General features: G+C 47.2%; 11 protein-coding genes across 11 annotated transcripts; 7 read left to right on the top strand and 4 right to left on the bottom strand.

Moving 5' to 3' along the window:
• Nucleotides 1-498: 498 nt before the first annotated feature.
• On the top strand, nucleotides 499-1,391 carry POJ06DRAFT_255354 (uncharacterized protein; the record flags this gene model as incomplete). The annotated part of the gene is made up of 2 exons (XM_056187887.1): nucleotides 499-846; nucleotides 912-1,391. Coding segments are annotated over exons 1-2 (316 nt in total), but the record flags the coding sequence as incomplete, so codon positions are not given.
• A 2,149-nt stretch (nucleotides 1,392-3,540) lies between these two features.
• Nucleotides 3,541-4,988, top strand: POJ06DRAFT_255352 (HAD-like domain-containing protein). The gene is made up of 2 exons (XM_056187886.1): nucleotides 3,541-3,864; nucleotides 3,922-4,988. The coding sequence occupies exons 1-2, from the start codon at nucleotides 3,774-3,776 to the stop codon at nucleotides 4,761-4,763; spliced, it is 933 nt and encodes a 310-aa protein (XP_056043534.1). The 5' UTR covers nucleotides 3,541-3,773; the 3' UTR covers nucleotides 4,764-4,988.
• Nucleotides 4,989-6,084: 1,096 nt separating this feature from the next.
• POJ06DRAFT_123638 (coatomer epsilon subunit-domain-containing protein) lies at nucleotides 6,085-7,613 on the bottom strand. Its single transcript, XM_056184276.1, has 5 exons — nucleotides 7,493-7,613; nucleotides 7,008-7,386; nucleotides 6,818-6,953; nucleotides 6,519-6,757; nucleotides 6,085-6,466 (listed from the first exon to the last, which is right to left on the bottom strand). Exons 1-5 carry the CDS (start codon nucleotides 7,515-7,517, stop codon nucleotides 6,358-6,360), a joined length of 888 nt encoding a protein of 295 aa, XP_056043533.1. The 5' UTR covers nucleotides 7,518-7,613; the 3' UTR covers nucleotides 6,085-6,357.
• Nucleotides 7,614-8,417: 804 nt separating this feature from the next.
• On the top strand, nucleotides 8,418-10,544 carry POJ06DRAFT_255346 (uncharacterized protein). Its single transcript, XM_056187885.1, has 4 exons — nucleotides 8,418-8,897; nucleotides 8,955-9,383; nucleotides 9,435-9,722; nucleotides 9,783-10,544. The coding sequence occupies exons 1-4, from the start codon at nucleotides 8,778-8,780 to the stop codon at nucleotides 10,308-10,310; spliced, it is 1,365 nt and encodes a 454-aa protein (XP_056043532.1). The 5' UTR covers nucleotides 8,418-8,777; the 3' UTR covers nucleotides 10,311-10,544.
• POJ06DRAFT_123495 (uncharacterized protein) lies at nucleotides 10,481-12,207 on the top strand. The gene is made up of 5 exons (XM_056184274.1): nucleotides 10,481-10,680; nucleotides 10,810-10,858; nucleotides 11,237-11,308; nucleotides 11,364-11,411; nucleotides 11,470-12,207. The coding sequence occupies exons 1-5, from the start codon at nucleotides 10,650-10,652 to the stop codon at nucleotides 11,960-11,962; spliced, it is 693 nt and encodes a 230-aa protein (XP_056043531.1). The 5' UTR covers nucleotides 10,481-10,649; the 3' UTR covers nucleotides 11,963-12,207.
• A 54-nt stretch (nucleotides 12,208-12,261) lies between these two features.
• Nucleotides 12,262-13,203, top strand: POJ06DRAFT_123567 (uncharacterized protein). Its single transcript, XM_056184275.1, has one exon. It carries the CDS (start codon nucleotides 12,515-12,517, stop codon nucleotides 12,911-12,913), a length of 399 nt encoding a protein of 132 aa, XP_056043530.1. The 5' UTR covers nucleotides 12,262-12,514; the 3' UTR covers nucleotides 12,914-13,203.
• A 180-nt stretch (nucleotides 13,204-13,383) lies between these two features.
• POJ06DRAFT_268952 (uncharacterized protein) lies at nucleotides 13,384-13,939 on the bottom strand (the record flags this gene model as incomplete). The annotated part of the gene is made up of 4 exons (XM_056189344.1): nucleotides 13,384-13,395; nucleotides 13,449-13,556; nucleotides 13,615-13,761; nucleotides 13,835-13,939. 4 exons carry the CDS (start codon nucleotides 13,937-13,939, stop codon nucleotides 13,384-13,386), a joined length of 372 nt encoding a protein of 123 aa, XP_056043529.1.
• A 274-nt stretch (nucleotides 13,940-14,213) lies between these two features.
• On the top strand, nucleotides 14,214-15,511 carry POJ06DRAFT_276370 (Alpha/Beta hydrolase protein; the record flags this gene model as incomplete). The annotated part of the gene is made up of 6 exons (XM_056189684.1): nucleotides 14,214-14,532; nucleotides 14,590-14,629; nucleotides 14,689-15,009; nucleotides 15,071-15,255; nucleotides 15,307-15,386; nucleotides 15,444-15,511. The coding sequence occupies exons 1-6, from the start codon at nucleotides 14,267-14,269 to the stop codon at nucleotides 15,509-15,511; spliced, it is 960 nt and encodes a 319-aa protein (XP_056043528.1). The 5' UTR covers nucleotides 14,214-14,266.
• On the bottom strand, nucleotides 15,507-16,748 carry POJ06DRAFT_255332 (ribosomal protein S3Ae). Its single transcript, XM_056187884.1, has 5 exons — nucleotides 16,683-16,748; nucleotides 16,580-16,614; nucleotides 16,439-16,498; nucleotides 16,297-16,360; nucleotides 15,507-16,241 (listed from the first exon to the last, which is right to left on the bottom strand). The coding sequence occupies exons 1-5, from the start codon at nucleotides 16,684-16,686 to the stop codon at nucleotides 15,628-15,630; spliced, it is 777 nt and encodes a 258-aa protein (XP_056043527.1). The 5' UTR covers nucleotides 16,687-16,748; the 3' UTR covers nucleotides 15,507-15,627.
• Nucleotides 16,749-17,154: 406 nt separating this feature from the next.
• On the top strand, nucleotides 17,155-20,007 carry POJ06DRAFT_123441 (uncharacterized protein). Its single transcript, XM_056184273.1, has 4 exons — nucleotides 17,155-17,893; nucleotides 17,945-18,045; nucleotides 18,099-18,628; nucleotides 18,677-20,007. The coding sequence occupies exons 1-4, from the start codon at nucleotides 17,383-17,385 to the stop codon at nucleotides 19,707-19,709; spliced, it is 2,175 nt and encodes a 724-aa protein (XP_056043526.1). The 5' UTR covers nucleotides 17,155-17,382; the 3' UTR covers nucleotides 19,710-20,007.
• Nucleotides 20,008-20,394: 387 nt separating this feature from the next.
• POJ06DRAFT_123406 (uncharacterized protein) lies at nucleotides 20,395-21,806 on the bottom strand. Its single transcript, XM_056184272.1, has 4 exons — nucleotides 21,205-21,806; nucleotides 21,116-21,145; nucleotides 20,838-21,062; nucleotides 20,395-20,786 (listed from the first exon to the last, which is right to left on the bottom strand). The coding sequence occupies exons 1-4, from the start codon at nucleotides 21,637-21,639 to the stop codon at nucleotides 20,541-20,543; spliced, it is 936 nt and encodes a 311-aa protein (XP_056043525.1). The 5' UTR covers nucleotides 21,640-21,806; the 3' UTR covers nucleotides 20,395-20,540.
• Between the last annotated feature and the right edge of the window lie 816 nt (nucleotides 21,807-22,622).

The following is a 22,622-nucleotide window of genomic DNA, read 5'->3' as shown; positions in this document are numbered from 1 at the left end:
ATGTGGACATGGTACCAGCGCCACAAGTGTCGTCTAGTCGCACGCGCGGACAGGTTGTCAAAATCACAATTTTTCGCTACTTGTAGTGGCCACCGACAATCCTTGAATGGACCTGCGGCCGTGAGCTGTCACTGAGTCATCTATGAGGCTATTCGTCGAACGCAGTATCTCAATTGAGCTGAAAAATACATATCATTGCATCAATGGCGCCCGATCGACGAGAGGCGGCCGGCTATCGCGCATCGCCGTTATCAAAATTACTCTAAGTTCGAGACAAGCTTACATAGACCAATTAACCCTAATTCTTTGTCTTACCCGTCGCTAAGTTCGTCCTAATCTGAGGAGTCCCAGCAGATTGATATCAGCAAGGGCAACGAAGTCTCGGATCCGCAGGATACGTTTGAATTCCTTGAGGACATTAAGCGCTTGGATCTAGAGGACTTAGTCCAGAGCTCGACGTACGGGTCAACCTTACTGGGCAGTAATGGTTCAACATACTCTTACCATGTCAGGGCTAGCGTCAGTTGTCCGGACAAGACAGCGTATTCTAGAGTCAATCCTGGATTGCCTGGACATCTGCGTGGTGACATCGAAATCGTGCTAGCCAGGAGCTCAACTTAGCTGTGATGGATTCGACACAAGGGAGACGTATCATAACCGGTCGATGATACGCGTCGATGTCGCGTTGTTTATAAACATTGTTGTCACAACAGCGTGTAGCTGTGGATCAACACCTTCCGCATGCGCGCGAGCTCCCTATTTCCCGTTGCTCAAATTCGGGCCACATAATATACTGCATAGTACTAAGTACTACAGCTATGCCGACCAAGGTTACCTCATCACTTGCTGCTAGCTGGTGTTAACTATCTCTCAGCCGGATGCATATGCAAGGAGCATCACTCGCGGCTTACTCTCGAGGGGAGCGACTTCATCTCACCGTTGATTGCGAGCCTGACTTTATCCGCGTGGTGGATCGTGCCGCGGAAACCGAGTGAAAACACTGTGACTTGCCCACCTCCCGATGGTGAGAAATTTACGTCATTGATCTAATGATCTTCCGCTCAATATTCACCATCCAATCGCATCTCCACGTCAGCAGTTTTCTAGGATTTCCCGCTAGACAAATTGCCATCTGGCGTCTGGCTTGCTACCGTCGCGGAAATGGCCGGCTCCGCCACAAGCGCACGGATATCAGGCAGGCCGGACCGAAACTTTCCGTGGCAGTCATGACGTCACTTTTCTAGTCGTGTTTTTGTTAAGTTTTCGCGTGCAGAATCTGCACTATGACGTTGCCCCAACTCAATCTGGTCTTTGAGGCGCAGTAAATCCAAACAGATTGCAATAAGTAAATGTCAATATAAACTATTTGGATAGAATAAGCGCTTGCCGCCGCTGAGAGCTTACAACCAGTTGCTAACGATGAAAGTTTAACGAAGGACCGATCTATGACTAGCCAGAAGCCGTAAATAGTTACTGTTGAATGTACAAACTGTATTTCTCATTGAAGGTTAAATCCTATCAGACTGGTGGTTTCTTTTCATTGTCGCATCTTCAAGAAGTTTCCTACGCACTGCTCAAGATCCATGCACCGTTTCAAGGTGATGAGGGTGCCATAAATCAAGCAGTTTCACGAAGCCGATCGACTTAGCTTATGACAGGTTACCAGAATCGCCGCAAGGGTGTAAACGTTTCGCTCTTCGTTTCAGGTTCCGCCTGCAAGCGCAGGGCCTGGTAGGGGGTTACACATTTACGCAGGAACATCTCGAGGTTCTCCCTACGTAATCGAGCAGCTATCTGCAGCAAGCGTAGCTTGGGCACATCGGAAGACCATACGCTCTGCAAACGATTCTTTCCGATGCTTCGCGATGTGTTGTTCTTGTAAGTAATGGAACTACTATCGTAGGGCGCATCCCACAGCGATGTGTTGTCAACGAATGCGCGCATACCATCGTCGTATGTCGCGAATTGAATCATCTGACACGATCACCGTTGCTGTTCGATGCTCATGAAGCAACCGCGTGTCATGTCATTGCGAGTCAAACCGACAAGAATCGTGCTTGCTCTGCGCTACGTCACACAACAACTCCTTGCAGATTGCACAAATCCTGTTGAATGTCTCGCCTTTAAGGTCCTTCACATTGTCGCACAGGGCCCTGCCCAGTCCTTACTCCTCGTCGATAATGACGTAGAAGTCGTCCGCGCGAGACATGCACAGTTACTCGTTCTCCATATCACTAATTGAAAGCACGTCACACAGCACTAATTACGCATGGAATTGGAGAATCCCAATGGCCAGATGTCATATTGTCGCTAGAGCGATATCCACGCCGTATAAGCCAAGGATAATCGATCGATCACCGTCAGAACACGCCCGGGGAGTTCACAACGCAACGACGACGCGGAAATTAATCAGTTCCGAAAACTATGGTTCGAACACCGCCCCCGCCCATCCAGGGCGATAGTGGGTTATGCTTGTCTCCCCTCTGTCAGTGATTGGCATCCAGGACTTTCCAGGGGGGTGATGGCTATATCGTGGAATCGCAAATGTGACGATAATTTGAGTTATCAGACTCACCTCGTTGATGTTTGGATGGCAAATACAAAGTAATGAAGTGCGTAGCAGTGAAAGTTAAAGCCGTACATGAGCCCACGCTGACGATGCTGTCGACAAGATCGGCGGTGTATACGAAAACGTGGGCTATGAAATTAAGCAAGAAGTTTCCAGTTACAATTTCCCATTTGCAGCGCGCACTGTGAGTTGCGAATCGAACACAGCACGATTGGTGGGGTACGAAAGCCGATGGATCACAATTCTGTACGCATGATGACGTCGCTTCGCATCGCCTTCAAATAGGCGATCGCATCTGGTGTCTAACCACGCGACACTTGTGCCATTTCCCGATGGCTGCTCGGACAAATGCGCCGCCTGTTGTGGGAACCGGAAGCAGTATCCGCTAATGAGGTCAACTGGAGAACCTACTCAAACAAGCGAAGCTGCGCTGGCTGGTAAGACATATTAGGAATCCACTTCAGTGCACGCCGCAAGCCAAAACTGTCACAGAAGACCTAATGCTCCCACCGAGCTCCCGACAAGTTCGGGTACAGGTCAGCACCAACCGATGACCAAGTTCATCCTGACCCGGACGGCGAAGAGTCGTGCTGTTTAAAACTATGTTATTAGTGTTATGACAATATGATTCTGTGCTATTCTATGCTTGATAATATCCATCGTAATGACTGACTCAGGATTACAGACTATAGAGACTGGAAAAACTGGGAGATGGGTCAGAAGCAATGATCTACTGCGCGCGGCAGTCGATGCAGGTACCGTGCGTTAGCGACGGATGAGGTAGTCGGAAAAGGCGTGGCGCAGGTGGCGCCGATCACAGATCACGGATCACAAAACAGGTACCGGGTACGTTGGTCGACGCCGCCATTAGCAGCGTAGTCACGAACGAACAAGCGCGTGTGGGGTACCCGCGCCGCTTCTGAGGCGGTTCTCATCGTCGTCGCCCGAGCCGGGCGTCGGTTCTGCCTTGTCCTGCTCATCGACAGTCCGCAATGGTTCGTGTGCAACCTCCCTCACCCACCTACCCATCCTCCGGTCGGTCCTTCCGCCACCCGTCTTAATGTTATAAATATTAGCCTCCTCCCTCCTTGAACTCGTCCTTCTTCACTCGTTCTCAACTTTCTTTACCCCACAATCGCTCAAACCCCTTTGGAACAGACAAACCGTTATCTACGAAGTACTACAATCTTACGTCCTACTCGCTATGGCTCCATCATATTCCAACAGCAAAACTGCTGCTACCACCTCTGTTACTGAGATCTTCCCTACCCGCAAGGACGTCGCTATATTTTCAGGTACGATTGGATTATTATAGTCTCGGACGACCAAGAATATACTAACATCGTGGACAGATTTCGACGGCACTATCTTCATGCAAGACACTGGTCACATACTGTTTGACCGTCACGGCTGTGGTGCCGAGCACCGCAAACGACTCGACCAGCAGATCCACACTGGCGAACGAAGTTTCCGAGAAGTCTCTGAGGAGATGTGGGGCAGCTTGAACGTCCCCTTCGACGAGTCCATGAGGGCCATGAAGGAGCATCTCGTGATCGACCCTGACTTTGCTGACTTCCACGACTTTTGCATCCGAGAGGGTGTCGCCTTCAATGTCATCTCTGCTGGCCTAAAGCCTGTCCTCCGAGGTGTCCTCAACGAGTTCCTAGGTCACCACTCTTCCAGGCGGATTGATATCATCTCCAACGAAGCAGAGATTGCTGAGGACGGTTCGCAATGGAAGCCAATCTGGCGACATGACTCTCATCTCGGCCATGACAAGTCGCTCTCTGTCAAAGAATGCCGTGCTCAACTCCGCAAGCAGCTTCCTGGCAACCGAAATCCGTTGGTCATCTTCGTTGGCGACGGCGTTTCCGACCTTCCTGCTGCTCGCGAGGCTGATGTTCTCTTCGCACGTGCTGGTCTCAGGCTGGAGGAGTACTGCAAAGAGCACAACATCGAGTACATCCCGTTTGACACGTTTGCCGACATTGAGCGGGAGGTGTTGCGAATTCTTGACTCGGGCGATCTTGAGCGATACAAGAAGCCACACAACCGGACACCGCAGTCATCGTCCTTCGGCAGGCAAAAGTTCTTCGGCTCTGGAGTCGACACCCGCAAGGCTCGCCGTGCCGAGAAAGGCCATATGTCGCCCATTAGCGCTCGATTCAACAAGGGCGTCACGATTGTGCAATAGACATTCTTCACGTTTCGCATATAGACTTTGCTTTTAATTGTTCGTACATGTATGTTCGGGTATTTGGGATCACTATCGGTCATGGGATTAAACGCTAAGTTACGTTTCTGGGATTCGGTGTTCTTTTTTCTTGCTTTAAGGGATCACACATATGGTATATGATATAGACGTTTTCTGGCGTGGTTGTAAGGTGGCTTAGTGCAATAATATCATGATTGAACGTACTATAATTGACAGCCAGCCCTTTATTGATTTGTTCTGTCCGACTGATACCAGAACGAAAAAAGAAAACTAAACAGTGCCAAAATATGCCGCAAATCGAAATTGATTGATGGAAGCCGCAGTCGCGTAACAGGTTTCAGGAATAGAGTAGTTCATTCTCAAGCTGTGATAAGCCCCCCGTTTCATCGTAAATTCCAACCAATCGATTACTACCTTTCCCCCCGTTGCCACCCGCCCGGTCGACCGTCTCCCGCGGTACCCCGAGAACCGCCACCCGCCCTAATCCGTACCCATTTGCAGTCCCGTACCTAGCGTCTCACGCCCTGCTCACAAAGTGGCGCAAAAATGCACTGTATCACCACTTAACACCCCAATCAGTACATGTCATATGCCGAACCATATATTTCGCCAATCTGTCCACTTGAGGCATATTCGTCAAAACATGCTGCCAAAAAATTCCGTCAAACCCTTGCCCCATTTGTTACTGAGAATAAGCTGCACCTCAAGTAAAGTCTAATTGCTTGCTGCTCCAAGGTGTCTCTCCATCTGCACTGTTAACTGACCGGACTGCTGTATGGCTGAATATGCGGAACTGTACACATGCGTGTAGCACCTGAGCAGAAGAAGTTTGCAAGACGAGAAAGCGGGGGGGCGGGTCGTGCAGTTTTTATGGTCTGGCGTTGTGTGTGGGAACGAAAGGTGCTGGCGTTGCTTTCGTGTCGGAGGCGCGAGGATGCGTTGACTAATTGGGAAGTTTGCCCGACTGCGGCCCTCGGTTTGTGGTTGCCTGACCAAGCCAGCGGCGATCGATTGTGGGGCGAACCCATCGTCCCATCGTTATGTCGTTTGCTTTGATAGGCGATGGCCAGCTGTAGACTGTAAGATTGAAGTCGGTTGTAATCTGGTGATGGATCTCTGGGTCGCGTTAGATGTGAGAATGTAGATCAATGTCTGCACTGTCGACAGGTCGTGGTAACATTTTGTAAAACTGCTTTTGGTTCAGTGCTATCTACCGGCACGCAGTATATCGAGTACGTCCTCTGCGACGCGACAGAATAATATCCATCGGAGGTGAATCCTCGCTCATGCCACGCGGGTTTGCTATTGACCTGATTCTGACAACTACGGTTTAACGTGGCGGTTGTTGTTCAATAACGAACGATTGTGGCCATCTTAGTTTGTTCATTATACGCCAGCGTAGATTGGTTTGCGAACCATCAGTGCATGTGCTAGGTGACCTGGCCACTTGCGAGCTCTTATTTCACCCCAACAGTATATTCATTAAATAATCATTCTAAACGATGTATATGATACAATTCCTTTCTGTCACTAATCTCGAACAATACTGGGCAGACTGGTAGCTCGTCGTCGTCTATTCTACGATCAGGCTTGCGTACTCTGCAGCGCAACTGTCAAACAGTGCACTTTTCTCTTCCAAATCCGTCAGGAAGTGATTGTCCGCATCGACACTTTGCAGGGCCCTATCCACAGTCGTCAGCGCGCAAGATTCTAAACATTTCAGAGAATACATACTCTAAGTACTGCGAGGAATCCCGTCCAAGTAGGATGTAGAGAACGATAGCATTGACCAGGACATCCGGACTCGTAGAGTCCCTTTCCAACGCCGAATTGATAGCATCCTCGGCTTCTTCCAATCTGCCAAGTTGAATATCGGCAATAGCCTGGCCGACGAATGTTCGGGCATTAGAGGTGGATGGGGTTTGTGCCAACTCTTCGTAGATATAAAACGCTTCTTGATACTTTTCGCCGCCCTGACCATACCTTGCTTAGTACTTAAATCAATTCAGATCATATTTGCAACAAAATCTTACCAAATGTAAATCAACCCAAGCTTCTGACAGGTTGACCAAAAGATTGTCTTGGCCCCATTTTTTTGCGAGTTGAACTTCTTTGGACGCGAGATCAAGCTTGTTCTGCAACAATCGGATCTGGACAATCAAGGCGACACTATCGCCAATTAGTTTACCACTTTCCCCTTATCGAATAGCCTTGCGGACTTACGCGGCGAGATTGCCCTCATGCTTGCTGAGCAACGACAGCGCATCCTCGACCTTGCCAGCCAAATATAGCACGATCGCACCTAGCACTTGTACAGTCGCATCATCGCTCGCCGTTTCAGCCAACTCCTCGACTAATTCCAAGCTGCTCTCAGTTTCGCCAATCTTATACAGCGCCAACGCTTTCACGGCCACCAGTGACGCGTTCCCTTCCGTGTCGTCGAGTTCACCGACAACTTGCTCGGCCGACCCGAGCCCGATCTGTGCCCGGTATTGGTACACTCTTGCTTGTGTTATTGCGGAATCGGAGTATCCCGCTAGCGATTGCTCCAGAACCTCCTTGTATGCGCCCTGATAGAAGAGGTTGTGGATCGCGAAGAGCTCTGCGTGAACATAATGTTAGTGTTGGCTCAATGCGACAGCCACCACGGCGTTTCTGATATACAATTCTTTCGTTGCAAGAATTTACAAGAATAATAAGATACATGCCTCCAGCGTCTGAAAATGGATCCATTGAGTTTCTATATGTGTCGTGCTTGTTGGCCGGTGAACGTAAATGAATCGAGGACGACTGGCGAATACAAGCTGTCTACAGATTACGTTGCTCTGGTCAGTGGCCGCACAGGGGCGACACCAACGCTCGAGTTGTCGACTCGGCAGAATATGCGTGCGCCAGTGCTTCTGCCTCTTGTCTCATCGTCCAGTAGAACTGACCGTGAGTGATGACCAGAGTAATTGCGGATTATTGTTTCTTACATCTTCACAATATTGTCATGTATAATTAGTACATGGGCTTTTGGAGCAATTCTGCCAACCACACATCATTCATTTATCTACTGTTCAGCTACTTGTATATTCTGTCAGTATTCGTATCACAACGAAGATTAAAGACAGCGAAGAATAATCATCGCGTGGCCAGTGACTGTAAGGTGAATCCAGCTATAGCAATGCACTGCAAGGTATTCTCTGCTAGTGAGGTTTCTTAGCGCTCTTCAGAGGTCCTTTATCCTCATTATATTACGTAGTATAATACCAAGGACCAGTTTATGAGCGGAGTAGTGCCTAACGATACTCCTAATCTGTGCTGATTGTAATTAAGGTCTATATTGGGTGTTAGCGAGATTCGGTCGCCGCCGCTCTGCGGTTATAAAAATTGCATGTACCAAATCTTTGAAAACACGCTGATAAGTTATATATTCATAATGATTAAGTTATTGGTATCATGATTAGTTTTTTTATGGTGAAAACTAGTCAATCTTCAGGTTTCTTCGTTACGTCTCGCTTTTGCGCTCAATCTCTGAGGATTGTAAATGGTTTACATTGTCGATCCACATTATTATCCAATTATTGTCTTGTTTAATTGTAAATTTATGATGCTGTGCGGAAATGACGAAACTGCCTCTATGCCGGTCGTACGGCCACGTGCTGAGAGCGCTCAGTCCCAGCAACTGCAACCTTGCTGAACTGCCATACGTTCTGTGTAGCGTATGGAGTCTGATCTCATCAAGATCACTGCTACGTACGCGTGACAACAGACACTTTCACGAGGATACTTGCATTAACGAAGATTTTGTGGTGGTTATAATCCAGAAATATAATGCTGCGTGACTTACTTGGTGCGTGACTCGGCTCGGAAGTGTTGTCTAGAGCCAGCTGGACACCCGTCGCGTGGTTCCATTCGCAGCCAAGATATTATAGACGTCAGCAAATCCATCCACTTCATAGAGTATATACATTGAAAGCAGGCTTCTCTTGCTCAACAAATAGCTCTATTATGTCCCAGAAAATCGCAATTATCGGTGCTGGAACGGCCGGCATCAGTTGTGCGCGGACACTGCTGGAGTATGGATTTGACGTCACCATATTCGAGGCGAGAGACCGTATAGGTGGCCGAGTAAGTCCTCATGTCAATAAATCCTGTCATGCTCGAAGGTATTAATTATGCATGTAGATCGACGTGTCGAATGCGTTTGGCAAATCAGTCGATCTGGGTCCGAACTGGATGCACGGTGACACAAAAGAGAATTCAGCTCTATCGTACTTTAAAGATGCTAGCGTGACGTTACACGATATAGGTTCCTATGGAACCATCTTCGCGCCTAATGGAATGCAGTATTCTCCTGACAAGGTGGATTATCTTGAAGAGTTTATGTGGGAATATGTTGAGGAAGCTATAGAGTATTCAAAGGAGAACGCAGCGACGATTGATCCTGAGTTGAGCCTGTACGACTATGTCGAGAGAGTCGCGACGGACAGGTATCCGGATAATGCTGAAATGCAAGAACAGATCTTGATGGCTACACGGATATTTGGGTTTTATATTGGAGAGGATGTGAAAAGGCAGAGTCTGAAGTTCGCGTTCTTAGAGGAACCGTCACCAGTAAGTTCCGCACTTATTAGAACACTAATTTTAACGGCTAAGACATTTTAGGGAGAGAACTTGTTTGTTGCAAGTGGATTTGCATCGATTTTACAGAATATGGCAGAGAAAGTTATAGATAAGGTAGACCTACAGCTCAATACTCCTGTTGCAGATATTGATACTTCTGCAAGTGGTGTCAGTATTACGTTGAAGACGGGACAGAGCATTGCATTTGACGCGGCTGTTGTTGCGGTACCATTAGGTGCTTTGAAGAAACGAGCTATAGCTTTTCATCCGGAACTACCAGCGCGATTATTATCCGCTGTCGACTCTCTGGGATATGGCCGACTGGAAAAGGTGAATGAACGTTAACGGTGTCGATTTAAGACTCAATGAACTGACTCGATTCTATGATAGGTTTATATCAGATTTCCAAGGAAATTTTGGAGTCTGGATTATTACGAATTTTTCGCGCCCGATTACGCGCCACATACCAATCCAGAGAAGTGGCCGATGTCTGTCATATCCCTTGCACATCTCCCGGAGCCGTATTGTCAACCAGTACTGTTATGGTACTTATACGGAGAGATGTCGCAGAAAGTCGTGAATATGCAAACCGATGGAGAGAAGATCGCATTTTTTGAGCCATACTTTTCCCGAATATCTGGCTATGAACCTGGTCGCGACGAACCGGCAGCGATTATAAGCACCAGTTGGTCGAAGGACCCATATGCCGGATATGGTTCATATTCATGCTTCACGGTCGGCTTAAAGGAAGGTGATATAGACATTGAAGAGCTAAGGCGAGGATTACCCGAGCGAAATGTATGGCTTGCAGGAGAACACTGTAGCGACGTGTTACAACTCGCAACAGTGGGAGGTGCATACGGATCAGGTATCCATGCTGCGCATTTAGTAGTTGAGCATTTTGAAAGCAAGAATTAGTGGCATTTGCATTATTTTTTGTATTTGCAGCATGTTCCGTACAAATTTCACTGAAGTATCATGCGATTCAACTTCGATTTAGACAGGGCAATCTACACTCAGGTTAAATCGTGTAGACGTTAAACGCTGAACAGTTATCCACGGCCCGTATGGGTAAGAGTTCAAACCACACCCAACTTAGTGCGCAATCGCCGCACGTGCGGCCACAGAAGTGTACACTATCTTACCACCACACAAATTTTTTCCAGCTCGGTTGACTACGTCAAGGACCATTCCTGTCACACCTTCTCTGATAATCGTTTTCGTTTCTTCCTGATCTACTTCATCACACAGTTCACGATGGGTTTCGGTGATCTTGCTTCTGCTGCTGGTAAGCTCATTTTAATTACTGGTATTACGTGTGGGTTAGTTAGATCCAGGCAGACGGCGCGTCGTCAACGTGTCAAGCTCAGCCGAAATAGGAGGACCAGTTCAGAATGCTGACAACTCAATTGCATAGGTCTCGCCAGACTTAACGATTTCTTGTTGACCGAGAGCTTTATTTCTGGGTAATTACCATTTTGTTCAACGTTGTGACATTCGTCAAATCAAAGGAGATCTTTCTTGATAAATTCAGGAATTAGTTGAGGTTGTGACTGGGCAAGAGACACCATATTTTCCACAAAGGAATGCAACAGAGGGCAATTGTGTTCTGATATGGAAATGGAACTTGTTCCGCGATTAGGTCCTATTCTTGTATGATGAAAAACTATGGTCCGTGTTTATGATCGCGGCTTAAGACACCGCATAAGCATGAATACAAACCCATTTTGTTTAACATTTTTCTGAACTTGAGTGATAGTTTCAACCTATGTTTTGGCTTTTGACTTTTGGCGAAAGTGGATCCGATCGAAATGACGTTATAAGCTGACAAGTTTGATTCTTAGATACACGCCCTCCCAGGATGATGTCATTGTCTTTAAGGCCGTTGGCTCCGCACCCGATGCAAAGACCTACCCGTAAGTAGACACTCTGGAAACAATAATACTGTGGTTTGCTGATAACGTGTTACAGTAACGTCGCTCGCTGGTACTCCAACATTGTCTCGTACGAGAGCGAATTGTGAGTGTATTTACCTGGGCTATTAATTATTCCGTAGTCATACTAATAATACGTCTAGCTCCGATCTCCCTGGCGATGCTTCTGCCGACATTGCCACCATCGGACCCGAGCTTCCCGCTGAGGAGCCTGCTACGGCCCCAGCTGAGGCCGCGGAGGAGGAAGAGGAGGAGGTCGACCTTTTCGGTTCGGACGACGAGGAGGAGGATGCTGAAGCCGAGAAGCTGAAGCAGCAACGATTAGCCGAGTACGCTGCAAAGAAGGCCGCGAAAGGACCCAAGCCAGCCGCTAAGAGTATCGTCACCATGGAGGTCAAGCCTTGGGACGATGAGACTGACCTCGACGAGCTGCTGGAGAATGTCAAGTCTGTTGAGATGGATGGCCTCGTCTGGGGTGCTCACCAGTGGATTGCTGTGGGTTACGGTATCAAGAAGTTGCAGATTAATCTGGTCGTTGAGGATGAGAAGATTTCTCTTGATGATCTCCAGGCTGCTATTGAGGAAGACGAGGACCACGTCCAGTCCACCGACATTGCTGCTATGCAGAAATTGTAACGCAGAGATTACAGGAATGTCGGACAAAATGGTGTGGGAATAAAGATAATGGATAATTGGTTTGGTGTTTGTATTTCATATTGACGTCGGATTAGTGATCTGTATGTGCAATGCTTATTGACATCATGTAGTTGCTATAATATAGCTTATAGCTTATATATATGTAACTCTCATAATATTCTGGTTCTGGTAATTGTGACTCAAGTGTATTAGTCACATTAATAGAAGAAAATCACACATGAGTTGGATACCAATTGGTGGTGTTCGGAATCTGCGGAGATTATATTGAGCGCCGCACTCGTCCCAGATCGAACTGTCGACTGATGCGATACTAACATACCAAGTTGAGTGTCGTCCCGATCTCTGACATACACATCCATAGCCACACGTCATACAAGATTACAGTCTAGAGCACTCTTACGCACAGACCGGTAGGCATGAATTGCCAGACGTGAGAAGCACGGATATTGACTCTTGGACGTCGCGTACCTAGTCGTCATCGCCCTCCGTGTTACATTGACTACAACGGACTATGCTCCTAATCAACGCAAAATGGTTTCATATATGACCAATCCGAAGAAATCTCCAGCAGCTCTCTCGACTCCGTCACCGCAAACAAATTTACTATCTCCCGCACCGCACCTATCCGTGGGCTCCGTCAACCCGTCACAACCAAGCTCCCAGCCGTATTCCCCTTCGATCAATAGCTCTTCCGCAGCATCACTCGCTTCACAAACTGCCGCTCAAATTGTTAATACTGAGAGCGCTGCATCCGAGGATTCGTACTTCAGCAATCTTGTTGCAGTGAAAAACGGAACTTCGTTTCCGGTAAATATGAGGTCGTTCGATCTCGTGGAGGAGAGTAACACGTCGATGTTGGAAAATGACGTCGCACTTAGTCTATCGATGTTTGGAGCTGTCAAAGGACAAAAACATACCAGAATTTTCTGATAGACAGATGGGAATTGCTACAATAGAACATGCGTGCACTGATAATTCTCGCGGGATGTTGCAATTATGATTCGGTTGCAATTGTAAGGTGCTTTGGAGGCAAGATTGCCGATATATTGAGGGGTCGTTTTATTTGTGCGAGCGAGCTCATAACGTACGAGGGGTGAGTGGGAAGGCGGGAGAGGAAGGGCGTGTGATATTAAAAGCACAACAATGCCAGAGACCACTTTTTAATATTCCCTAAGTTTAGTAATTTCAGAGGTTGCAGCCTATTTGTCGATACGTTCGTTCTATTATGGCGTCGTCAGCGAGGAACACAGACGATATGTACTTGTTCGGTAAGTTTTATCAACCCGTGAGCAGGATCAACCCCTATTGTATTTACGCATGACAACCAAAAAATGCACTCCGATACCACTTGTCGTCCGACCCTGTTGAATCTATTATGTCTTCCTGTAGCTATAACATCTTTATGCAGTTCCCTAAGCACATATTAGTTGCTATTGAGCGAATATGCCCATCAAATTCGGCATACCTCCAAGAACTTGTCCACGAATCCCTTGCGAGCGTAACGCTCTGGATACTCTTCTTGAGTAAAGTACTTGAAGATCTGAGCTTTCTGCTTCCAGAAGTTCACGGTTTCCTAACACAAATTAGACAATTTCCGAGACCCAAATCTCATGAGACACAGTGCTGAATACCTGATACTCCATATTTCCCTTTGCTAGCAACACACTAATGACTGGCAAACTCCTGACAAAACGCTGACGCTCAAATTCTTGTCGGAGTTTAGATCGGATCATGGCCAGTGGCACATCCATCTGATACAGACGGAGAATCGTTGGTGCCTGGTGGTACGATTTTAGTAGATATCCTTCGAATCCCAAAATCCCCATCTCCCTAGCCGCAATATGATCATACCGCTCGCAAGAATCGTCGATATAGATGAATAGTCTCCGTTCGTCCCTCCTGCGGAGTCTTGATGATCTTGGTCGTCAGGGCCAAATGAGTCGGTTTCGTCGGCATGTTGTCTGCACAATTCTCATTAGCTCTCTTTCCAAAAAGGATTTATAACATATTGATACACACATTTCCTATAAGCGCCAGAGAGAACAATTGGGAATATGGTGTTAAATTCTCTTCAGCGAATATTAATGTACAGATTTCGCGCGCTCGACTTGGAGTGAATCGTGCCTCCTAATTCGCCGCTTTCACTCGTCGCAGATGATGAGTTACCCGGCGATATTGACGAACTCGACATTTGCGGAGCCGCAGACAAGCAATCGTTCTCCGCGATATCGATTTAGACCGGGTTTTTTCTACATTTAAGTATAACAATTAGAGTTACTAGACATGTCTTTATTTCAAACAAGTATACATAATGCGCGTAGCCTATTAGCATCTTCGCGATATACCGTGAATCCACCAAGGTTTACCTGTGCGTGCCCGTATTCGACGTCGCTTTTCCGACAAGTTGATAGCAATCAGCAGCCGATACGAATGGAATATCTTCAATTTGATCCACCGTCCCCGGGCTCGGAGAAGGATTCCAATATTGCACCAATAGTTGTTCTACATGGGTTATTAGGCTCAAAGCAGAATAATAGGAGCGTTTGCCGGTAAGTGTATTCAACTGCTCTCGTTTTATGTATTGCTGGCCTAATTCTGCGAAACAGACGCTTTGCGAAAGAGCTTGCGACGACAGTATATGCATTGGTATGACCCGCTACTTGTAGGCTCTACAGTCCGGTTTAGTTACTGACAGCAATAAATAGGATCTTCGAAATCACGGCGACAGCCCGCACTCGCGAACTCATGATTACAAGAGCCTGGCACTAGACGTCGAGTATTTCATAGACGAGAAGATTAAAAGGCCCTCGGTTGTACTGGGCCACTCTATGGGCGCCAAAACCGCGATGGCTATTGCATTGCGTCGGCCGGATATTGTGGACAGCTTAATCGCTGTGGACAACGCGCCGATAGATGCCGCGCTAGGAATTGATATTCCGAAATATGTCCAAGCATTGCGGAGTATTGAGAAAATGGGATTAAGGTCCATGAAAGATGCGTTTGAAGTTTTGGGAAAGTACGAAAAGGTTGGTTGTCTGTGTCTGATGACAGATACGTTCTAGGCTGACTGATCGTGCGCTGTTCTAGAGCGTCGACATCCGAAACTTTCTATTAACAAATGCGAAGTTCAAGAGTGATGGAACAATCGGATTCCGCGTACCTCTTGACACCTTAGCAAGGGCACTGGACCACATCGCCGAATTCCCGTTTAATTCACAGAGTGACCGATTTGTAGGACCGGCATTGTTCATTCGGGGCAGTAGATCTCACTAGTACGTATATAAGTTCTTCGTCCGTAAAGAGTCAAGTTACCAACCTCGTAGTGTGCCGGATGAAGCTATTCCTACTATCGGTCGGTTCTTCCCAAACTTCGTCTTGAAGGACATAGATGCCGGCCACTGGGGTAAGTCTGTCTATTCAAAATGTCTCGGATAAGCACCGTACTGACAGTTGCATTAAGTTATAAGCGAGAGAACTACTGAGTTCGTAATGCATGTGGAAGAGTTCCTACGGACTCCTCACGAATAATATAATACTCTGTTGTTAATCCAATTTTATTACACTTTTAGTGTCCATGTACACCGACAAATTTACATATACAATGAAATTTCTGACAAACTAATGCAAACGTACACGTCCACCCCTTAAACCGTCTCAAGAATGGTCTCCTTGAACTCACGCTCCACCTTCTGACCGGTCTCGGCAGAGCCAGAGCCTTCACCGTGAAGAGCAAGGAGAGCACCGAGGTCGAACTTAGGCTGCTTAAGGAGCTTGACCTTTCGGATATAGACGTTCTGGAGAGGGTAGATACCCTGGGTAGCCTTCTCGATTTCACGACCGATGACCTCAGGGATAAGCTTGCTGGTAAGCTGGGCAAGAGTGCCGCTGGTGGCCTGACGGGTCATAATCTCGACCATCTTCTTTCGGATTTGACGGATCTGTGATGACTGAGCATAAGTGGTCTTCTTAATCTGGTTGCTCATTCTCTTGGTGAAGGCAATAGCGAAAAGACGAACATAGTAGTCGTCAGTGGTCTTAACCGTGACATTAGCCTCAATCAAAGTCTGCCACTTTCTAACCAGGGATCGCAGCTTGTCGGAGGTGAAATCAAGACCGTGAAAGTTGGTGAGAGCGTTCTTGCCCTGGATCTCGTCAATACGAAGCTTAACCTTGCGGAAAGCATGGTCCTCTTGGCCGCCCTGGAGATCGGCAAGGGAAATCTCGACGATGCGGCCTTTGAGTGAGTCGTTGGCATTCTCTGGAAATATGTGTAAGAATCTAATTTGAATACAGAGACGATTTTCGGAACATACTCAAACCAGTGGTACGGTTAACAAGGGTTTTGCCGACGTCACGGTTCTCGAACATAGAAGGCGCCTAGAGCAGACGTTAGATACCGCATGAAACATACAAATTTTCCTGTGAACTCAGCTCACGACATCTCAATCTGCATACCTTCAAGTTGTACCAGTCCTTTCTGGAGAAAGGATCAACGACTTTCTTCTTAATGCCCTTCTATATCGCAGAAACGTTAGCAACAATTGCTAGAATAACCAAACTTCCGGGCAATAGCTGATCGCGCGCCGGCCAACATACCTTCCCTTTGCTCAATCTTTTGTTCTTTCCCACAGCTATAATATATTAGCATCAATGCCATATGTAAAATATAGAATGACTAGAATCATAGCAATCAACATACCCATGGTGTATTGGTTCGACACGGACGATGGATGTAAGTCGGTGGATTGGAGTTGAACTATCTCAGTTGCAATTCAGGTTGAGCTGTCGGCCATGGAGCAGTATTGATGTCTCTGAACGTTGCGGGCGCCAAAGGGATGTGACTGCGTTTAGCCCTAGACATAGGTCTATTACGAACAGGCCAAAGTCCAATCCGCCGGTTTGTCATCTAGAATGGCACGTGATGAGTACTAAACCCGCATAACCTGCTGCTGTCAAAACGCCGCAGCCGTGCACACCAACTTAGCCTGATGGACTCGCAAAGTCAGCCACAACCTGATAGGTGCCACAGCCGGGAAATATTTTGGGTTACTGACCCAGACATCTTACCCGACGAACGGGGGGCCAAAAGCACATGAATGAAAGAATGAATAATCTAGAGCTTCTCTTACAACGGCAGAAAGTTTGACTTAAGTTAATATATGCTTGATGTGTATCGTATGTATTGTTGGGTTGGCAGAGCACCGACGAAAGCCTTGACTGTTCTCATACGACATCGAAATCGGCAAGACCTGCGCCCGAACAGCGGGTCCGACATATTGCCAACCCAGGCTATTATCGACCCCACTGTTCTGATTCATCAGCTCATCTACAACCAGCATTCATCATCTGCTTGGTTGAAATTGACATTTTGCACATGAATTGCTGAGCCACGGTTCCCTATGTACTCGCGAAGCGGGCTTTTGAAACCTGGGCCTGGTCAACAGCATCGCGCCGATAATGACACAGCGCCGAGTGTCAGACCGCAAGGACAACCGCCTCCGGGAGCACAGCAATTGCCAAATGGTCCGCAGAATTTTGCAAGGCAGCCCCAATATGCTCAGCAAATGCAAAAGGCGCAGAATGTGTTGACTCAACAGCAACAGCAACAGTATGGATACGGTGACGGTTCACATTTTCAACAACAATCCGGAGGGCAAGCGTCCCAACCGTCGCAGCCACGGCAATCGGCATCGGCGTCGGCAACTGCTAATCAAAGGCGGCATTTGTCATCTCCGTTTCCTGTTCCTCATGGACCCGGTACGCCTGGAACGCCAACCGGGACAAGTGGAGCAAGCCCCTCACGAGGATTGCTGTCTGGAGGCGGGACCGGACGCGACGACAGTTCAATGACGATATACTACATGACCCCACCAGCAGATTTGCAACCTTTGTTGAAAGATAACCCCGATGGTATGGTTGTTAGGCAAACCAGACAACGACATATGCTAACTCACATGATAGCCGGATACCCGGATTTCTTCCCATGGAAAGGAACCCATGGTGAGGACTCACTCACGGAAAGCTATATTCAACATGGGTTCGAAGATAAGCCGTTTCTATCTGTAAGCTATAGTTACGTTATGTTGCGTAGTAGCTAATTCTAATTTTGGAATAGAATGAAACAGGATCTGCTCGAGCCACTCTTTACGGCCCATTACGACAGAACGCATCATTAAGCGCACTGTCGAAATTTATGATGAATGCGATAGACAAACGCCAGGAACTGAACAAAATAATGCCTCCGACGACCTTTAAGCCACCACCGAGGGTGACGTTAACCGATCATAAACGTGAAGCATGGCTGCGCGATTTGGCATCTTCGTCTGTTCCTTTACGACGACTGTCAAGAACCATTCCTCACGGTATTAGAAATCGCATGCTGGTGGAGCAGTGCTGTAATAAGGCTGTTCCAATTCATAGGGCAGTATGGTTTGCAAGATGTGTAGGTGCAAATGAATTGCGTGGTCTAAAACGAAAGGGCAGTCATGCGTCGATTTCGGATGCAGAGACACAGTGGGTTCGTGAATGGACTATTCAGTTCACTGCGTTTATTGAGAAAGTAGTTTCCGAATGCGGTCAACCGGGAGATGCTATGGTTAAGCAGACGGTGCCGATTCCCAAATGGCGCGAAAGAATGGACTATGCGTACGTATTCTCGTTGCATCGACTTGAACCTATCTAACTTCTTGATAGGATCAGGTTTGCTTCGCACTTATACTCGGAAGATCTTATCGACAGGAATTATTTTCTTGACTGGACAGTTACGCAGTTTGAGAAGAGCTCTCCGTATCGCATTCCGATATCGCTGCTGTTGGTGCGCCTATTCTGGTCTCGAATTATCAGTCATCCTGCAAAGTCCCGCAAACTTGCAGAAGCACTTCTCCACCACGTTAGGTTAATATCCGGAGACTTGGAATCACAAACACCGCAAGCGGAGACATATCAGCAGCTACTTCACAAACTTTCGACGTGTGTCTATAAACTGTCATGCACTTCATCGGACGCGTTCCTCATGCCAGAAAATTGGCCGTCAATAAGGCCCGTTTTACTAAGAGCGTTAGCTCTTGTCAATGTCGATAACGCGGGGTCAGAGAATGTTTTCGAGAAAATTGCGTTGGCTAATACGAGTCATCAGCAGTCAATGCTATCTTTGTCAGGTGCTTTGTCGCAGAATTCTGAAGAAGAGCAACGGGATCGGCTACTTATGGTCCTTCGTAACGCGACGGCGCCGTACGACATTGATCAAATATCTGATGAACTTCTGATCACCATGTCCATGCCACCTCCAAGCTACGACGGGAATGATTACAAAAGGCTCGTTCACGTATTATGCGAATGGGCAGTTTGTGGCTTGCATGGTCAGATGGGACCTGTTGATCTTGCAACTTCCATGCTCAAAAAGTGGGAAAGTCTCGGCAAGCCTGTGTTCGATTCAATATTCTCGCTGTTTGATATCTTTTTGGATATGAAGGGAATCGATCTCGACATGTTTAAGATTTTCTTGAAACAGCTTCTTGACAAAGAGGTCTTCGCTGCCGACAATTATATTCGAAGAGTTATAGCCAGAGGTATATTCCTGCTACCAGATTTCAAGGACAAGATTCGGTGTCATGGTTTCATTTTGGCTCACCTGCCTTTGGACGGATACCCAATATCGTTGCAAAACCAACGCGACATCTTGCTGCGAAACGTGCAGAAAGAGGAACATGAGCGGAAACCGAACTGAAGAGGGGGCGAAGGAAAAATTGTAATATTCATTGTACAGGGATCGCCGATTTTAATGACTTGGGTTTGTTCTGCATGGGCATCTATGGGGTAACACTATAAAAATATCGGCTGGGATAATGTATTACGCGTTTTCATAGGTTTAATATGCATTGTTTGGATTTGTATTATATTTCATGTTTTTTTATCGCGCAAACGGCCTAGGGATGGTCTTTGGCACTCTTGGATGGATGTGAAAGTGTGTATATGATGTTATTAGGTTTTTTTGGGTGTTTCGTCATTCTTGTGTATCATAATGATATTTCGAGTTCTAGAAACTGCATTTGAGAGCAGTGTATATTCTTGTATGGCTATCCGATCGCACATTAACGCCGAGGACTTTATAATCGAAAGCAAAGGAACATTTGGCATTAATGCTGATGGAAGGGTACGACATGGTTCCAGTCACATAAATGTGAAGTCTCGCAAGCCGTCAATTAGATGCTCACATGTCCGGGACCATCGGATGCCAGACGAACCGGCAAGACGCCATCTACTATAAATGTCGGAACTGGGCTTCGAGAGCGCCTTACAGGTTGTGGTGCAGCTAGACAAGATATCACCCACCATGATCGAACGGGTTGAGCAACACATTTGAAAGGCACAATACAATTGTACGCATGTCTGTGTAGTAACCAATTTAATCAAAATATAAAAATCAGGAATATTTACTCCCATGTCCGAGAACACCATATTGGTTTAGCAATTATACCATCAAAAATCTTATCGTGGACAACACCATATCTTGATCTTTCGCAATACAGCCCCCACAGCACTACCATGGGGTTTACGGTCACTCGAATGACGCCGCCTCAATTGCCTGATCGACATCCGCAATAGTGAATATCGGGCCGTGACCGCCACAATGGGCTTTACTTGTTAACCGCTTCAAGACATCGGCAAGGTCTATAACATCCGCGCGCGGATGCTCGTTGAGCCGGTCCCAAATTTGCGAAGGGTTAAGGAAGACTGTGTCAGCTGAGGCTTGAGGTACCTGATGCTCATGCCGGTTCTCAACATTGCCGCCGTCCTTGAGTTCCTAAGAATGGTCAGCTTGGCAATGACCACCCAACCTAGACAATCGCCATACCGGAAACACGACTGTTGTAGGACGAGCATTGTTGAATTCGCCAGCCGAATTCACCCGCGCAGCTTCTGCAGCTTCTTTCAAGTTCTTGTTCTCTGCGTGGTACCATTCGAGTTCTTTCTTCAGCCGCGCGTTCTCGTGTTCGACGTCTTTGGCGGCCTTCTCGGCTTCCTCGAGTTTGTCCTGAAGTTCTCTGACATGCTTTTCGCGTCGCTCTCTGAAGGCACGCTGGATAAGGATTAGTTACCGATCGTGATCAGGCGAACATGTTTTAGCATTACCTGTGCCGCTCGATTTTGGGCTTTTCGTTTCTACCCCAGAGCCGTCAAAAAACACCCCATACGAATACCTATCCACATGTTGGACTCACCGACAGGAGATCGTCAGCATCATTCAACTTTTCATCCTCCCCATTATCCGACGGTTGCTGCTGCTGCGACAGCGGCGGCGGCAGCACGACGTTATAAACCCCATCGTTACTGTCTGGCGACATCGATTGTGAATCTGAGCTCACAGCGGCGGCCGGGGCGTTAAACATGACCACATTTTCGGCAAACTCGGTCTTTGCTGATTCCGGATAGCTTAGTTGGTGCTGTTGGCCTGCTGGCATTGAACCAGGCGCGTTCCAGCTTGCCGGCATAGAGGAGGTAGTGGTGCCGTTTTGGTGCCGGCCGGTGAATATGGCGTCCATGTCGATTTCTGAGACCGATTTGCTGTCGCCGGCGTATGCCGGATCACCACCTATGGCTCCAGGCTGACTGTACACGCCAGATCGCGGCAGGAAATAGGCAAAGTTGTCTGCCATGTTGGTGGGTGCCGCGGATAAAATGGTGTGGGACGGTGGGGGATCTTGTTCAGGAGGATTATTAATATACGCTAAGCGCTAGTTCTGAATGACAAATCAAATTTAAGCCAATTATCTCGTATGTATAGAACTGAGACGATTTGTTCGAATCGCGGCGCTAAGCGAACATTGGCGTCTTGTACTGAGATTTGGCAGTTGTTAGTAAGCTTCAAGTGAGAAAGCTGACAATGCGTCGAAACAATGGATGCGAGCATCGAAACAAAGTTAATCTCGAGGCAGCAGGCTGGGAGATAAATTTAGTTTAATTTGCAACCCGTGCGTGCACCATAAAATAATGACGGCGATTCGAGAAAATGTCAGGTCAGAAGGGCGACTGACGGTTATTCTTTGGGATATATGCAGATTGGCAGCTTTGGACACTGTATATACACAAAGTAGAAGGACCCTATCAGACAATGTCAAAAGTGAGTTATTGTTAGGGCTGTGTCGGATGCGGATATCCGCCTAATTTGACGGTATCCGCCATCCGCCATCCGCCATCGCGAGTTTGGCGGATTTACATCCGTCATCCGTCATCCGCCATTACAAGTTTGTCGGATCCTTCATCCGCCGTCTTGTCGAATAAATCCGCCTTCCTATCCGCCTTGATCGGATAAATCTAAAATAATTACACTAGCCTAATTAGGTTAGAGGATTTCCTTTGATAATTTAGCGCCAAACGTTATTTGGAAATCAAAATTTCACCCGATTCGTTAATACGACTCTCTCACCTTAAGTAAATAATAAAATAGTCAGGATTACAAGACAATGTACTTGTCAGCAAACGCGTGCGGCATCGACGATCTGCATTCTGTAAGCGCGTCGACGAGAATGTGCAATGTTCTGCCTGAGAATTAATCCAGTCTTTTCAAATCTCGAATACAAACCTCGAAATCCATAGCTAACTCGTTCGGACATTGCGATACAATATATCCTCGCGGAAC

This window comes from Lipomyces tetrasporus (assembly GCF_029532465.1).
Source record: "Lipomyces tetrasporus strain NRRL Y-64009 chromosome Unknown POJ06scaffold_6, whole genome shotgun sequence".
Classification (NCBI taxonomy): Eukaryota; Fungi; Ascomycota; class Lipomycetes; order Lipomycetales; family Lipomycetaceae; genus Lipomyces; species Lipomyces tetrasporus.
Note: the sequence above shows the minus strand (reverse complement) of the source record. Positions and strands in the feature narration are given on the sequence as shown.